An 18,276-nucleotide genomic window follows, 5' to 3' on the forward strand; every position below is an offset into this window, starting at 1 on the left:
TACAGCTACTGTCTAGCGATTGAGTGCAGGCCTCCCATCTGGGGCTGATTAGGAGGTCCCCTTTAACACGGCCGTGTCCCGGGCCATGCAGACCAGAGGGGTTTTGGGGTAATTTGGGTTTTCCGGGTCACAAAGCACTGAGTGGTTAATAAAGTCCTCCTCTACCTGTTCACACAGGGTCCATTTCCCTCCGAGCAGTGAGAGCCAAGCTGTCTAGCACCACAAGACAGATCGCCGTTCTCATGCACGTCGGGGTGGAGTACCACCAGGGCTCTAATAGGGGCTCTGTGCCGGTGGAGCGCTGGCTAAATTAGGCACATATGAGCAATTTGTTGCCAGCTAACATGAAGGCCGCTGCGATGCTGTTCAGCATTCGCTAACAGATACATGAAGGAGGTCTCTCTTTGAAGGTCCCACCTCTTATACACACAGGCCTCTTTAATGGATGGAAATGACCCGAGTCTGGCAGATGAATTGTGATAGGAGTTTATACATTTCCCTGTTAGTCCGCTGACACAATAAATCAAAGCCCCTGTGCTTTCTTCTACCACTGTCTGTCACCCCAAAGCATCTACTGAAATCATTCATATAGGAACACTTTGGTCTCTCCTGAGGAGGGGTCCTGGCTTGTTAGCAACAAAAAGAAAAGAGTGGTTGTGTCTCTCTCCCTCTTCTAATTACTGAGCCGCAGCATCATCTCTATACACGTCTCTCCTCTCACAGAGCAAATGCTGCAGGAGCATCAGTGTTGACATTTCTAGCACAGCAGAAAGACAGACAAGTGGGCAGGGTCTGGAGTGCCCCAGTGTGGCCATGATGGACACTGCAACCACTGGGCATAATAAGCAGGACTTGAGCGTACAGTATAGTCATCATGCAGCTGCATTATAGAAAGGGGCGCCATCTGACGACATGACACAGACACTCAACATGGCATGCACCGTGACTCCTTCTAAGGGACTGCTGTTCAATTCCTCATATACCAGGACTTGACACCCCAAAACATATGCCCAACCATGACCCAGACGTCAATTACGCAGACCGCCTCATGCATCCTTTGTGTGGTCACAGCACACCACCTGCACAGACCGATGCTGCAGTCACAGCAGAGGGTGAAAGGGAGAGGTTGGGAGTGATGGTGAGAGGGAAGGAATGAAACAGAGATAGAAAAGGGGGCGAGAGAGAGAGAGCGGTGGAGGAGAGGAGTCAACGTCTGAGCGCTTCTCATCCCCCAGAGGCAAGAGAGAGAGAGAGACAGAGAGAGAGAGAGAGAGAATGCTTTCAGGGACTTTAGCCACATCCCATATGCTCTCTCTTAAGGACGCTGCAGGACGAGAGATGAGGCGCGGGCAGCGGCGCTCGCTCGCTCAAGCGAGTCGGTCCACCTTAAAGCAGCCGTCCATGCCATGGCTGAAGGTGTATTCCCTGTAGGGCCGGGCTCTCTCAATCATTCATAAGGCTCAAAACATTAGCTATTCAGATCATTTAGGGCAAAGGCAATGCTCGTCACCTCCCTTACTATCATCCCCGGTCCCAGAAAAAAAAAATATGCTATGTCAGACATGTTTTTCCCTCTGTGAACCAAACACCCTGGATGGTTTCATTACACCTTCCACCCTTTTCTCTGTGTGACACTGTATGTCCACAATATATATTTTTCTACCTCATTTTTCCTCTGTTATTCAAAAAAGACAAACAAAATAATGAAGGAGGTTTTTTTTTTCTTCCTTCTCTTCCATCACACGTGTCGCAAACGTTAATGTTCTGTGCAGCAGTCACAATGGACCGGGACTCGATTCAGGTTTGTAAATGACTCAAATCAAACCGAGTCACCAGTGGAGGACATGAGACACTTTCTTTGTTCTTTGTTTCAGACAAACAGACATACATATAATATGATAAAGACCTGCACCATGGCATTCAGAGCACCCTTCTGAAGGTTTCTATTCTTGCCGTTCTAAATGTGTAACTCTACCTCTAAATATAGCAGCTCTGAAATATTCAGCATCCCCCTGATCCTCACGCCGTCCTGGAGCACGGGGCTAGTTGACTAGTGACTACAGCAACCAGACTGGGGGAGAGAGAGAGAGAAAGACTTCCAAGAAACGCGTATGGGGGGGGGGGGGGGGGGGGGGGAGAAAAATGACTTGGTATATACAGCATATATAATACCAAGTGTTATTATAACATGTCATGACACAACCGCCGAAGAGGCCACACGCACACGCACGCACACACACACACGCTATCCCGCTCTGGCTACTACTAGTGATGTGGGGAAAACTGCACAAAGCACGGTGGCGCTTTTGCAGCCCGCGTGTCCTTGATGCTTCGACGGGTACGAAGCCCGCAGAGAGCACTTTCTCTGGAAGCCGCGTGTCACCGACTGCGCTACTGTGTGCGACGGCGTGAAGGAGAGAGGACACTGAGAGAAGCTGCAGCGCTGTACTTTGTGTTGGGGGGGGCAGTGAGAGAGAGAGGCAGGAACAGAATGAGACAAAGACAATGAGCTACAACAGAGAGAGAGTACGGGAGCTTCGTAGCGGCCGCCATCAATCCTTAGAAGGTCAACGGGCGGCGGCAGAGATCGGCCCGCGGCTCATCCTTCTGCTAACTGTCAGGGGCGTGTGGGATAAGGGCCGAATGGGGGTGGAGTGGGTCAGCGTCCTTCTCACTCCGCCAGCAATAGCAGCAAACTGCCCTCTCTGCTAAAGACTAAAGACACACCAGATGCCCGGGGACCTTATTAGTGTATCCTTCAGCCCGCTAGTCGGGCCAACAAGGCACCACTGGCCGTGTTGCAGACAGAAAGCAGAGGAGAGAGAGGGGACACTCCCCTGCAAAAAAAAACAAACAAAAAAAAGCTGCAGAATAAACTTCTAAAGACGCATAATAAGACTTCCTAATAAGAGTCCAATGACATGGCGGCATGGCAAACCATCCGCGTCACGTCGTATTGTGGGGCGGGGGGGGGGGGATTTGACAACAAGAAAAAAAAACATTGTCGTAAAAAGTAAACCCCACAAAAAGGCAAGAAAATCATACTTCACTAACACAGCGTTTTTTACTTCTCCAGCACCCCCCCCCCCCCCCCAGACAATTCACCAGTCATGACTCACAACAACAGAGATTTAACAGGGGGGGGAAGTAGCTTCAGTACTTTTGATGTTTGCAGAGCTTTATTTGCGTCCTACAGTGACGACAGCTTGTTCCGATTACGGCGAGGTGTCAGACTGATAAGTCTTCAAAGCATTACAATGACTGTCGCATGGGTTTTGTCACGCATAAAGGTTATGTCCAAGTACAGCCAAGTCAGTCGACGGCGGTCAGCGCCAAAAACACCGGCCTGTTTGGATCTACTGAACATCCCACGGCATGGGTGGGTCTTAGCAGAAACAATTAAACCTAACCACCGACTTATATGGAGCCACATCTAGAGGTAAGATACAGGATGTCATGCTTTATAGACAGTTAACCACCTGTCTTAAACCCATATGTAGTTGACAAGACCTACGCTGAAAAGACTATCAGCGGAAGTTGCGGGATTTTAGCGGAAGTATCGCCCAAGGAAATTACGTTGATGCTTTACAAATCAGTTTACATTCTCCGCGAATGAAACAAGTGTTGTGATTGGTCGGGAAAATATCGTATCCGGGGGAAATACATCTGACGGATATTCCGGAGGATACGTCCGCCGATAGCTTCTCTGCCTTACGTTGTGACCAGGCTTTTCTTTTCGCAGATAAGTAAGCCTGGGACCGAGGCTCAGTTGACAGGGGTCCCTCACGGCTCTATAATAGGTCTGCTCATTTTTTCTGTCGTTACAAGGAATCTCTTTGCCGGAAATAGCAGATCCACAAGTTGTGCCGCGTCGTGAGTGACGTGAGCTTGTATGTATATGTGCTATTTTCGCTGAATGTTCGAATTTCTTCTTCGTCGCAGAGAACAGGGACCCTCGAGTTCATTTGGTTGAAAGATCTGGCTGAAAAACCAACTAGTCTCAGAGCCGATCACTTAGTTTGAGAAACCCAGACGGGGTGGGGGGGTGGGGGGGTATTACAAAAAAAAAAAGACAAATCCAGGACAGCTCACTTTTTCCTTTTCCCCCCCTAAATTCCCGACTCAAACTAATATGTTGCCATGGTAATGGACATTGTAACCGGCAGGCTTTAGGGAGACATTGTGACCTTAAAGGAAGGTATGTAAACACCACTTTATATTCTCCGGCTGGCCCCGGCCCGAAAAGAAGGCCTGGGAAAAATGTTTGCATGTTCAGGAGATTTGAAATAAATATCCAGGCCCCCATTGTAGAGGTCTAACAAAGACGAGTATCTTAGTAACACCACGCAGGGTTTGCTCGGCGAGATGCGCATACCCCCCCCCCCCCACACACACACACACACACACACCCCCTACCCACCCCCCCCCAACACAATAAACCCACTCCTCATCATCGGCCTGTTTAAGGCGTAACCTTAAACCGTGATTTATGCTTCGGCGGCAAAAGTGTCGTGCTTGACAAAAAAATAACATATTTGTGAATGGAAAAAAAAGCTTTTTCACGGCGGAAATGTGTCGTTTTCCCCGTTTTGTCAACGAGGCACAAATTAGGTTTTTTAGGAATGAGATTGATGAGGAGTTTCTTTAACTACCAGATGAAACCTGTTGGGCCATCGTGGGGTCAGTCGGGGGGTCAGACTCGTTTCAACTCGTTTTCAGGATCAGACAAGTCTCGATGTTAGCGGCCCGGGTGAGAGGGAGACTAGTGTAGAGGCCCTTCCCTGCATAGCTTATGATCTGACCCAAACATCCAGGGGATTTATTTTAAAATAATAATAAAACAACAATGAATAAAATAATACCGGTGTCTCTGAAAGCCTGTACATTGTTACACCTTTAACCCATTCTGACCTGAGATCAGATTCTAAAAATGTCTTCTACATCCTGACAGTTTTCTGAAAAAGCTATGTTTCTATGTCAGTGGTTCTTCGATTTTTCAAAAATAGCAGACCTACAATAGCAGACCGACAGCAGGGGGAATGAATGTAAAACACTGATTTAAGTTTTTATAATGCTATGAGCTTGTAGATCTGCTATTTTTCAATAGCTAAAGCATAACATAATGCTAACACCAAGAGGGGTTCCCGCCCAAAATGGGTTAAAGCGAGGAAAGCATCCGTGTCGTTTTAGACACGAGTAGATTTTCGGGAAAACTTTAGAAGGCGTTCTTAAAATCTGATTCAGGTCTAAATGGGACAAAGCAGAAAAGGGGGACAGAACATTTTCAAAACTTTCAGAGCTTTACATCAATTCACTGGACAATGTTTTGACATTATTGCAACTATAATACAAACCGAGTGGAAGCTTTTGTCAGGTCATGCTGACCATTTAAATCCGGACGACAGACAGACACAGCTAGTCCTCTTCGTTAAAATGACACGCCATGCCACCATCTACTGGTGGCATTGCGGGCCCTCCCTCCCGAGTCCCAGGCACTTTCAGCTGAACAGAAGTGAATTTTCCTCATTATAAAAAAGGACACGGCTTTTGTGTCAGACATTTTACAACACCTCCAATAATACTGTAATGCAGTGTTTAATGACATAATATAGTTAATGGTCAGTTTGCATTAGAGTGATTAGACAATGCAATAGATACAAAACGGTCTGACACACACACACACACACACACACACACACACACACACACACACACACACACACACACACACACACACACACACACACACACACACACACACACACACACACACACACACACACACACACACACACACACACACACACACACACACACACACACACACACACACACACACACACACACACACAGAGGTGAAGGGGACAAATTATGCAGGAGAGCAAATGGGTTTCTGGAACAAGACCAGGAGCCAAATGGCGGAAAATTGCGAGATGACATTTAAAAAAATAAAATAAAAAAACATTCTTGGCTATCAGTGCTTTTTGCTCTTCTACAAAAGATGTGAGCAACTTAGTGTGAGTGAGAGACATTTTACGCCAGCAAATAAAGCCGTGTTATCATCATAACACGTGACATCTAGAACCATACGCAAAAAAGTCACTCCACGATTCATCCACAATTTGGACAATTTGTTAAACTATTAATCATCCGGGCGCCAGAGAGAGCCTCTGAAGAACTTAACCCATTCAGGCCTGACGTCGAAATTAAAAAAAAAAAAGTTTTCTAAATCATGACAATTTTCGGAAAGATTTGAGGCACATTTTAACGATTTTTCAAAAATAGCAGACCTACAAGTTCATAGCGCGCCACTCGGTGGCGCGCTATGAGCTTGTAGATCTGCTATTTTTCAATAGCTAAATTATAACATAATGTTTAAAACGCTAACGCTAACGTGACATGGATGCGTTCCAGGTCTCAATGGATTAACTGTTCACATTGTCAGAGAAAAGAGGAAAAAAAAGGGAAAAAGACATCCAAATTTCAATCTTTATTCCCGTGCCGTCTTTTAGTACCTCGTCAAAAATAAACAGTGCCACATGAAAAGGCTGACTTACACTGTTACCAGTCAAATTCATCATTCACTTCATTTCCGTGGTCAAAGGACCTCTCGGTGCCTTAACATCACTCCAGGATGATAAAATACCACATAAAACCCCATGACACTGCGGTCTAATACTCTTATAGAGGAAAGGGATAACATCACATTATAAAAACTTAAATCAGTGTTTTACATTCACTCCCCCTGCTGTCGGTCTCATGATCGCCCTCCGTGGGGCACTTTTCTCCTGTGATGAGGGGGGGCTGGTTGAAATAAGAGAGTCCCGTCCCCCCGTCCCCCCCATCCCTTTTGCACACAGCAAAATGTACTTGCAAGTGCAGCTCAACACTGAACAGCGCTTCCTCTGAGCAAATTTATGGATGATCAGTAGCAAGAAACAGTTTGCTTTTAAACAGGAAAAGAACAAAAAACCCAACGTGACAGAGGCCCTCGGTCCTGCTTCCTTACCCATCAGGGCCTGCCCTTTTATTGAAGAAATCCAACCCAAACAAATTAGCAGGCAGGGGGAAATAAAAAGAACGGCCCATAAACTACAGTACAGACAAATTTTTATGTGCATTTGCCAGGAGGGACATAAACCAGAGGGGTCGCAAACTGTGACACAGGATAGAGGTGTATTAAAAGTAAATCTTTCCCCCTCCATTTTGCCGGGCTCTATTGTGCTGTCATGTTGCTGCGACTTTATGGACTTTCTGAACGCGGGCCCCCAAGCCTCTTTTTTTTTTTCCTTCTTCTTCTTTTTTTCGCATTGGTGCTGGGGGGAGGGGGGGGTAATCAATTAAACAAGGAAGTTCGCTGAGCCTTACAACTCGATTATTAGCCTGTCCTTTTGAAGTTTTATTTTAGGGCCTGCTGGGGAGGGGGTGACGGGGTATCAGGCCTTAAATCAGTGGCGGCCGATGCAGCCGTGTTGAAGCGTTGGCAGCGTCTAGCCTTATTGGAAGGGTTTGTCAGGATGTGGCGCTGGGCGAAGACCAGATTCGGCCTTTCATGGTTAATGAGCTTTCTGCGGTGGCAGTTATGGTCAGCGGTGCGAGTCAGGGAGAGGGCAAGGACTGAGGCACCTGCTGCTGCTGCCGAGAGGAATCCTCTCGCGTGGACACTGGTAGACAAAGGCATCGGTATATTGTAAAATGGTGCATTTATATCCAAAGCACTTTACATACACACATTCACACACACATTCATACACCGTTTGTGGAGGAAACCGTGCTAGGAGGCACCAACCTGCACACCGGGAGCGATTAGGGGTTCAGAGTCTTGCTCAAGAACCCTCTGATGCCAACTCTGGGGGAGCCCGGGATCGAACTGGGAACCTGGCGGTTCCCATCCGGCCGCTCTACCAGCCACTCCCTGGCCCTGAGCCACTGCCGCCCACACATTGTGAAATTGAGTGTTACGGTGAGTTCCATTGTACGAATGGGAGCAAATAAGGCTTGTGGCGATGAGACAATGCTATCGTGGATGATGGATCGCCATCGATGATGGTTCAGTGTCAATTATCAAATTCAATCGTGGGCACTACACTCCCTCTGCCAACCTGGGGAGAGCAACGGACTGACCTCATGCTTTCTTCCTGCACATCAGGAGCCATTATGGGTTCAGCGTCTTGCTCAAGGACATTTCGACACCAACTCTGGGGGAGATACACATTGCCGTATATGCTGATGCGTCAGACTGAGCAGACACCATATATATATATAAGCTGGTCATTGATACCTTTTTAGATCCAGCAAATCCCTCAGACTCCAGGAAGAAGTAGGCGAAGGGCATCAGGACAAAGAGGCAGAGGTTGGAGAACAGCGACACCAGGTTCCACAGGCCTGCACAGGTCATGCACACAAAACAACTGTTACACGTTTTACTTAAGTAAAAGTATCAATACTCTGTTACAAGTAAAAGTCCGGAATTCAAAAGGTGCTCGAGTAAAAGTACAAAAGTAGTGGCATCAAAATGTACTTAAAGTACAAAAAGTAAAAGTACTCATTATGCAGAAGTTTTCAAATATATAGCTTGTAGATCGACCATTTTCAAATGGCCGAAATGTATGAAGGGCTGAAGTGGTTAATGTATGTTTTGTAATAATAATCAAAATCTACAAAGTAACTCGTAACTAAAGTTTTCAAATAATAAAGTAAAAGTACAATATTTGGATCCGAGATGTAGTGGAGTAGAAGTAAAAGTATTGTAAAAATTGTAAATACTAATTAAGTAAAATAACCTCAAAATGTTACTTGAGTAAATGAATATACCGTACTTATAGTTACTTTCCACCACTGCTCTTACACATTTTATAACTATTATATAATACATATCTGTTCAGTATAATGTAGATACACGTAAGATAATGTAATCTCAACTTCTCAAGTAAAGAAGAGGTGACCTATTTGGGCTGTGTTCTTGATAACAAACTGAGAGGTGAAAAAAACCCCATCAAAAGTGATTGCTAAAGTCAATCAAAGAACAAGATTTTTGGGCAGGATTTCCTCTTTTGTCAACAAGGGTGCACTTAAAGACACTAATTGGAGCCCTCATTCGATGTCATTTTGATTATGCTGGCACCTCTTGGTTCTCCAACACCTCAATATCACTAAAAACTACATTTCAGACCTCCCAAAACATACTGATTTGTGTATGACTCATGATGACCCACCTAATTGCAACACACTTTGCTAGTTTGGGATCAGGGTAGAAGACAGCGTTAAGCAAAATATCAATGGGATTGGCATTTAACTTCTGATGCCTAGGACGCCCACACATGTCTTATCAAATAAAACCGCGGGGTGTTAAGGACGTGTGGGAACGTCTAAAGGTCTTTTATATCGATATAAAACGATAGCTAAATTTATTTATTTTTGCAAACGGCCGTTGCTAGGCTCAGCCCCACTCCCGACCTGGTCTGACCATTCACTTCCTTGTTTACGGCCTGACAGAAAACCCTATTTTACCTGAAACTACGCTGCATCCACGCCGACTGATCATAACATGGATGTTCTGGTCTAATTTCTGACTTCATGGTCTAATTTCTGACATCGCGGTTACAATATTAACGCTTCTAGGGATATCAGAATTACTAGCGCTATGGAGAAATGGAAGATTTCGCTTCCTGTTTTTTGGGGGAAAGGGAAAGGCGTTTTCAGAATAAAATCTCCCTCAACTGCTTGGCGCCTTTATTCTGAAAGATTCAGCGGCACAAGAAGTGTTAAGATACTCAGAGGGACAGTGCCCACATATGACTACTTCTCCTGAGTGATGGACACACAGAAGAGGGAGCGCCTCCGATCTGTTAACCCCCAAATGTAACGCAAACACGGGGGGAAAATCTAATTCTACTACTCTGCCACCATAATGTGGAATGGCCTGACGTCAGACACTAAACGATGTGAATCACTGGCTTCTTTCAAATTTGAAAACCTGAAAAAGCATCTGTCAGAAAACTGCAAGTAGAGATAGACATTAAACTTGAACTCTTGAAACTCCTGACAATTTTCCTTTTCCATTCTATATGTATATAGCTATTTATGTGTAAATATTCTATGCTCTGTTGATTCATTGAATTTGAATACACACATTGTACTGTATCATTTTTCTTTAATACTTACTTTTTACTAATAAAGTATTCAATTAATCCATCAAAACATTTCAATCAACGTTTTAGTGGGAGCTTCACTGGGAGCAGATCATACTCTACTTGTGATGACAGCCATGAGTCCTTTCTATGCTCACAAGCATCCTGCATTAACATGTCATGGACTCTGATGCCCTCTGGTGGCTATAGGTGGAGGTACTTTTTTAACACCTTCAGTCATCTGAACAAAAGAGAACAGCTATATACTGCTCCATGGGAGAGTAGACAAACCCCTGCCCCTCTGTAGCAAGAGTTGTCTAGAATCCTCATTGTTAATTTAAACCTAAATGTGTAAAAAGGCCTATTAAACCAGCAACATTTGTCAGGCATTAGGTAAAATGTCATGCAAATCAACCCCAGAACGCCTATTGATTCTTGTTATTATTGTTAAATATTAATTGTGACGTGTTTTCTTTCAGCTGAGCAGATGTGTTAATACTCAAAAGACAGTGGTAAGTACGAAAACATAAACAAAACAATAAACAAACAATAAGAGAATTATGCATTTTGCTGAAGTTACTGACCATGAATGAGGGAGCCATTGAGCCACTGAATGTAATAGTTCTGGGGGAAGGAGAGGAGGATCTCATTGCTAATGATGGAGAACGGTAGGAGGAAGACGGCTCCACCCGACATTGCCAGGGTGAAGGTGCACAGGTACATCCTGTAAATGGAACACCACACACAGACATACAAGATACAAGTATTTAAGACACAACCAGAATAACGTTATAAATAAAGTTATTCTTTTTTTATATGCATTAAGACACAACCAGAATAAAGTTAAAATGACGTTATTCTTTTTTTTGATATGCATTAACCAATACATGAAATAAGAAATGTGTTCAACTCACGGCGACAAAACTCTAGCGTTACCGCCGCTGAATTATTTAACTTTTCGCCAGAAAATATGCGTGACTGGCTATCATAATCGATACAGAACCACCTCCCCGACATAATCGCCGAGACAGTTTGTTTATTCTTATATGAGACGGTCTTAAGAGGACCCCATGTTATTCTTATATGAGACGGTCTTAAGAGGACCCCATGTTATTCTCCATAGAGAAAAACTCTTGCGAACCAGGGGATGAACGAGTGACATCAGGACTTCTGTACTCTATTCTGCCGAAAATAGCAGATCTACAAGCTCACAACGCATCATGCTGTGATCATGCATTTTGAGCTTGTAGATCGGCTAGTTTCAGGAAAGAGGTTTGGTGTAGAGGGGGGAAAGAGCAGACCAAGTACAGAGCCAAAGGTCAAGTTATGTATGAAAATACACAGTAAAATACTTTCGTTTCTTGGTTGTTGTTGTTTTTTTTGTCTTTTTCTTTTTGTCTGCCCACTCTTTCTTCTTTTTTTCCTTCTGAAATGTACACTCGAGCGATATTGCCCTTTGCCCCTGTTAAGTGTTGACTGAAGAAAGCAAGGATGTTACAGAGACACTGGAGATGGAGTCACTTGGAGGGGGGAGGGAGGGAAGAGGGGTGGAAAAGAAAATCCTGGGAACTGCACTTGTGTCCTATATATACATAGAAATGCTGTTACTGTACTGCTTTTTCCAAATAAAATAAATATTATAAAAAAGAAAAAAGAAAATACGCAGTAAATTAAATTAAATGAACATGAATACAACACTGATGGATGAAGTAGGTCTATGAAACCATTTATGAAATCTATGAAGACGTCAACACAATGTTATACACTATGTATTAGCGGGGGGGTCTCTGCTTCATCTCTCTCAGCTGAGGGGCCCTTGGCCTGAAAAACATTGAAGACCCCAGCTCTAAAAAAAAGTATTATTGCGCAAATATGACATATAACAGGGTTCCCCAATTAATTTTCCTCAAGGGCCATATTTTGACTAGGGTACCAGGCTGGGGGCCGAGTCCGCACGCGTGAGGTCGAGGTCTTGCCCTGAAAATTCATTTTCAGGGCAAGACCCCATTTGAAAAGGATGCCCAGTTTGACATGCATAGGCTACTGACCCCCATTTAATGCCATTTATATCTGGGACCCCCTCCCAAAAAAAAAGAAAAAAAAGTTTTTATTTTTTTATTTTAATTCTTCCGCGGGCCGCAAGGGGGCGCTCTGCGGGCCGCAAATGGCCCACGGGCCGCCTATTGGGGAACCCTGACATATAACGACGACAAATGTATTAAATCTGATTATATGTTACAACTCAAGCTATCACTCGGCCATTTTGCGGATTAGTTTTGGATTACATGTCATGTTAATGAAGAATAATTCGGCACACTGTGTGATAGGAATAAATAAGCAAAATGCCCAAGAGGGAATTAAGTTATTTAGTGTCACAGACCACTTAGCTTAAATGCTCTGGCGTTATGTAGCAGATGGCCATTTCACTGTCTACGAGGCTGAATGTCAATCCACTCTCCTCTCTTCCACCCCTTCCACTCATCAATTTGTCCACCCCACCCACACCCACTGTTCTGGAACAACGGACATGAGGCTGCGGGGGCAATCTGGAGGTTGCCATTTTCTGTGATTCAGGGACATTAAGGTTTCAGATTGGACCCGGAGGAGTGCGCCATCTGCTCAGCAGTTCTTGGTGGTCACGGGACAAAGTCACAGCTTTGCCCCATCACTGAAAAAGCTGGTTAATTGGAAACGCTTCCCGTTACTTAGCTCAGTGGGTCTCAACCTGTGGATTGGGACCTCCAGAGCGGTCCCCACATGATACCTTATAAAATAAAGGAAATAAAAAATACCCTTGCTGCATCAAGTAAGTAAACTATACTATAATAACTGGTCAAACATAGGCCGAATTGGCCTGGGCCGTGGCTCAGCGGTCCAGGCACCTTGGCTGGTAATCCAGTCTGGCAGTGTGCCGCGGGTTCGACTCCCGATCCCGACGGCCTTTACTGCATGTCTTCCCCCCATCTCTCTCCCCATTTCCTGTCAGCCTACTGTCTGTCCCTCCATAAAAGATATAAAATAAAGGCGAAAGCCACAAAAAAAACATTAAAAAAAAAAGAAAAAACCATAGGCCGAATTATCAAATGATAAGAAAGAGGAAGATTTTTCACAATATTTATCCACGTCATTTATCTGCCTCAACTGCTACAATTCCAAGTGCTTGACAGGGTAGGGGCCCCCAGTTGAAATATGATTAGTCTGGGGGGTCAGTCTGAAAAGGTTGAGAACCACTGGCATAGCCTAGCCTAGTATAGGCAGGACTCAGGAGGCGTGTGGCTATGATAGGCAGGGGTTTTGCTCCATTCTAATGCAAAACTGAAAATACTGTCCATATTCCTTTCTACTGTAAACTATGTACATAGTATACACTGTATATACACTGTGTATCAAAGAAAGGTTTAACAGACATTAGCTTCACTTACGATATTCTGTTGACGACGGCATCTTCATCCTCTTGGTCATCTAAACATAGGGAGATAAGAATGATGAGAGCGGCCTGGGCCGTGGCTCAGCAGTCCAGTCACCTTGGCTGGTAATCCAGTCTGGCAGTGTGCCGCAGGTTCGACTCCCGATCACGACGGCCTTTACTGCATGTCACCCCCCCCCCCCCCCCCCCCATCTCTCTCCCCATTTTGTCAGCATACTGTCTGTCCCTCCGTAACAAATATAAAACAGCCATACGAGGAGGACTATGTTTCATGACATATTGAAGGCTATAACCAGGGAAATACAACAATGGACGCATTTTTAAACTTACTAAATATTGAAAATAACTACCTATTACCTTTAGTGAATGGTATTCGTTTTAAATCATTAGCCTACAAGGTGATGTATACATCCAAACACACTGGATCGATTCTTTCAATGAGAAATCGGGTTTGGTTCTTGGGATTTCAGCTGAGGAAATCTATCTAGCATGCATGGTCTGATTCAGTTTCGGAAATCTGATAGCATGTCCTGAACGACTGTTCCTGTTGCACAGAAAATAATTGACAGGAAAGCATGCATAATGAAATGCACTTCCATCACATAAATAGGGAGTTGTTTTGAGAACACTGGATTTGACATATCAGTATGAACAATTGTCCACCAACAATGTACACATCTTTAAAACATTTTCGATGAATCTACCCTCAATATGCCAGTTTTCACAGAACGCAGTACAAGTTGGATTCCTAATGCATGGCAGCAATGTCCTCTATTCTCACGTCTCTCTACTGTAATGTAGATAGAGGGTTATACTTCCAAACTGCCTGGGTGCAAGGACAGGAGCAGCCTAGATTTCCAGTGTAAAACCCCAGAGATTTTCCTGGCGCAAACGTGGTCTACTTTTTAAATGAGATTATGGGAGCCACAATGACCTGCACATACTATATTTGTCCAAAAGAGACACAGCTCATAATTCTTGACTAGACTCTTTTGTTTTCCTTTTTTTTCCTTTCAGGTTTTGATTTGCAGAACTGCCTGCCTAGTATTGGAGATAGAACGGAACAAAACAAAAACAAGGAAATTGTACAGTTTGGCCACACTGCCACTTTTATTCTCCCCACAACACTTGATTTGCACTGTGTTTGCTGGGAAAATATTTCAATTCTGACACAACACATTCTCAGTGGGATGCTTCTCGGGTGTTCCAAAGGCACTTGGCCTTTGGAACACCCGAGAAGCATCCCACTGAGAATTTTTCAGGTTATTAGAGGTCTAAATGGCCGTCTAAAAATGGGTTATAAATGCTCTAAAAATGTAAGTTTTTTAGCGGTCTAGGCTTAGATTAGATGTTGAAACAACATCGTTTCAACGTCTATATATAGACGGTCTATAGACGTTTAGAAAACTGCTAATCAACGTCTAAGCTAAGCTTAGACCGCTAAAAAAAACGTTTTTAGACCGGTTTTAGACCGACTGTTGCTCAGTGGGATGACAGCCTCGCTGAATGCATGCATTCGATTGCCTTTGCCTAGGCTTGAACTATGTTCAAGATTTGCAACACTTACCGCTTTTTCTCTTGTACCTGTGTATGATGCAGTACGACACAATGTACAGCACCGCAAACAGCATGAAGCAAATCTGAAACAAAAGACAAAAATAATTTAATTTGACTGTAGATGACTCGGCAGAGAGAATCAACGTCAATAGTAATGTGTCCAATTGACCCCAAACTTTCTATAAGCCATTTTATTTCTCATTAGTATCTACTACAACTTGCTACTAAAGGCCTCAAGTGTGTTATGTACTACTAATTAGGGCTATCGCGATTACAAATTTAAGTTGACGATTAATTGTCAATTGTGATTAACGATTTAATTGTGTTTTTCACATTGAACATTGGAATATGAATAAAAAATACATTGATGCCTGCCTTTTAGGCTCCATAATCAGAAATTGTGCAGTGAAGATAACTTACTATACAAAGAAATTACCAACATTTATTCATTTTATACAAACAAAAGGTAAAAATTGTGGAAATAAGCTTACAACACGCCAGCTTTTTTATGCATGAACAATAAGATTATGACTAAATAATTGGATTATCTCAAAGTGTTCCCTCTTGTGCTTACATCTTCAATTAGATTGAATGGGTCAGCCAGAGTATGTTCCAAAGGTTTAACATATCTGTGCCCATCGTACACACACGCATAATGACGGATATGTCAAATATGTCAGATATGTTGCACTGATCAAGTTACAAAACCTGACTCTGACCCATGGCCCTCACATGGGCTGCTTCCCAGGCCCAGGAAGGTTCACTAAACTAAACTTCACTTCTACATGGACCAGTCAGCCAGCACTGCAGATTTCCTGTTCAGTCTAGGACCTTGTATTGCAGAGTTTAGAAAAACCACTTCGTAATCAAAAACAGACATATACTGTATAAACCAGTGGTTCTCAAACTTTTCAGTTTCTCCCCAAAAGAATCATGTGAACTGGGAACTTGGAGTTGAAGCATCACATTTTGTTTGACTCGGTTCCACAGATGAAAATGTCAACCCTGTGCATGCCTAGTAGTGCTATTGTTACAAAGAGCCTGACGCACCGCCAGGCTCACATGAAGCATTTCTCCTGGCTTAGACAGCTGAAGTTTGTTAATCCACCACCACGTGAAGTGGAGCACACAACCTTCTCCTTTTTGAGAGGTGCCTCCGCTCCATTACGGAGCTATGTGTGTCCCTATGTATGCATGCATGCATGTATCATGTACAGTATGTATGTAACGGTACGGTATGCATGTATGCATCCCCGTACGCGTCCCAGCACGGAAAGCTACAATACGATAACTCCGTCATTTCTCGACTGTTTCAGACGCGGGGCGGCTCGCCGGAACCGGGGCGGCCCCCTGGGCGCGTTCCTGGGTCTGGATGTTGCAGGGACTCCCACACGGTACAGTTGCACCGCTCACTTCACACAGGTGTGATTTTTCTTTGGACTGACACCCGACAACCCACCATTGTTGGTGTGTCCAATAAATCAGTTTCCTACGATTACGTTTTTGTAGTGTTTATTAATTTTGTCTGTTAGTTAAAGGAGTGGATTCCTAAGCCAAGAATTTGATGACCGGCAGAGTCTTCTCTCCGGTAGGAAACTTGCAGAGTCTCCTAGCGGAGAGTAGAAATGAGTCATCCTAGTGAGCAACAGCCACCCTCCCCCTGGCCTAGTCCACGGATTGGATCCACCCACCTCACCTGCGGTCACTCCCTCTCAATCCCTAATCACAGCTGCCCTCACTCACTCCTCAATCAGTGGCCTGCTATATACTGCCTAAATGCCTGTCCCGACCTAAAGTGATAGTTTGTCAGCAGCAGCAACTCAACCTGAGTGCCACTGCCTGCTGTCCTGGAGTCTCAGCAGGCCTTTGTTATGATAATGCGTCACTGAAGTGAGTTCAGTAAAGTTCGTTCATTTTATTGGTTATGTATGAAATGCAATTCTCACCTGATTACCTTGAAACTGTAGAGAATGTGTGTAATGTGCAGTATGCACATAGTCATATTAGTATTCGGGGAAAGGCAGTACTCATTCAACCTATATAGACCGTTCACTGAATGTTATTTGGTGTATTGTTGTGTTTGCTTGGTACGCTTTAATGTATTAAGTGGTAGCCCACCCACACCTTGGCTTAGTGCCAAGTTTATATTGGGCCTAATTGATGATGGATGTGATTGTGATTAAAAATTAGAAAAAGGCCGCACACACGTAGCCACGATGCTGTATATTTATTGACAAGAATCCAACGTTTCGACCTAGGAGGTCTTCTTCAGGGAATAGAATAGGATGTGATTGTGATGTCATGTTGAATTGTATAATGTTTGTCTTTTTATAGTAAAAACCATAATGTCAAGACTACCATCTCCTTGCTCATATCCCAAAATGCTGTGCAATAAAACGATACAATAAAAGGCTTTTAATGGAACTCTGTATGCATTCTTACTATTAAATGCACCATGGTGATGTTGAATAGCAGCAAATGACTTCTGAATCCTGACGTATCCTGATAAACCTCACTCTTTCTTAAAGGACAACTTTAGTTTTTTTCAACCAAGGTTCATGTTTTAGGTTATTAGAGAAAGATGAGTGTTAATTCTTTTTAATTTGCTTTCTTTCGTTTTAGGGATTTTAGCTGTTTTTGACAGGGGGGTAGGTCATTCGAACATGGGGCTAAATATGTATTTGTATAAAAATGTATAGTGATTTCTTTTTTTATTATTTACTATAGTCCTACTAGACCCCACTACTAGACTGGGTGTTTGACTGTACACTGTTGCTGTTTTTACATTTGTGCCAGATGTAATTTCTTGGTCTAGTAGGACTATAGTAAATAATAAAAAAAGAAATCGCTATAACATTTTGTAAAAATAAATACATATTTAGCCCCATGTTTGACTGCCCCAGCCCTGTCAAACAGCTAAAATGAAAAAGCAGCAAATGATAAAATTAACACTCATCTTTTACTTTCTCTAATAACAACCTAAAACATGAACCTTGGTTGAAAAAAACTAAAGTTGTCCTTTAAATTCAAAACTAAATAAAATTGTCATGTCATAAATAAGCCATATGATCAAAAACTATTTCTCCGACCACAGCTGTCTGCCATGATGGGGGGGGGGGGGGGGGGGAACCCCATCAAAGTCATACACTGAAACTCTATAGT

General features: G+C 43.6%; 1 protein-coding gene across 1 annotated transcript in view; it reads right to left on the reverse strand.

The window, feature by feature from the left end:
- The window catches only part of lmbr1 (limb development membrane protein 1), a 36,036-nt gene that overhangs the window by 13,985 nt on the left and 3,775 nt on the right, over nt 1-18,276 (reverse strand). The window contains exons 2-5 of the mRNA XM_079489305.1: nt 15,125-15,197; nt 13,553-13,592; nt 10,715-10,854; nt 8,282-8,385 (exon numbers count right to left, since the gene is read on the reverse strand). Of these exons, the coding sequence (XP_079345431.1) occupies nt 8,282-8,385; nt 10,715-10,854; nt 13,553-13,592; nt 15,125-15,197 (357 nt within the window). The remainder of the gene's footprint in view (nt 1-8,281; nt 8,386-10,714; nt 10,855-13,552; nt 13,593-15,124; nt 15,198-18,276) is intronic.

The sequence above is a fragment of the Electrona antarctica genome, assembly GCF_951216825.1.
Source record: "Electrona antarctica genome assembly, chromosome: 20".
NCBI classification, from domain to species: Eukaryota; Metazoa; Chordata; class Actinopteri; order Myctophiformes; family Myctophidae; genus Electrona; species Electrona antarctica.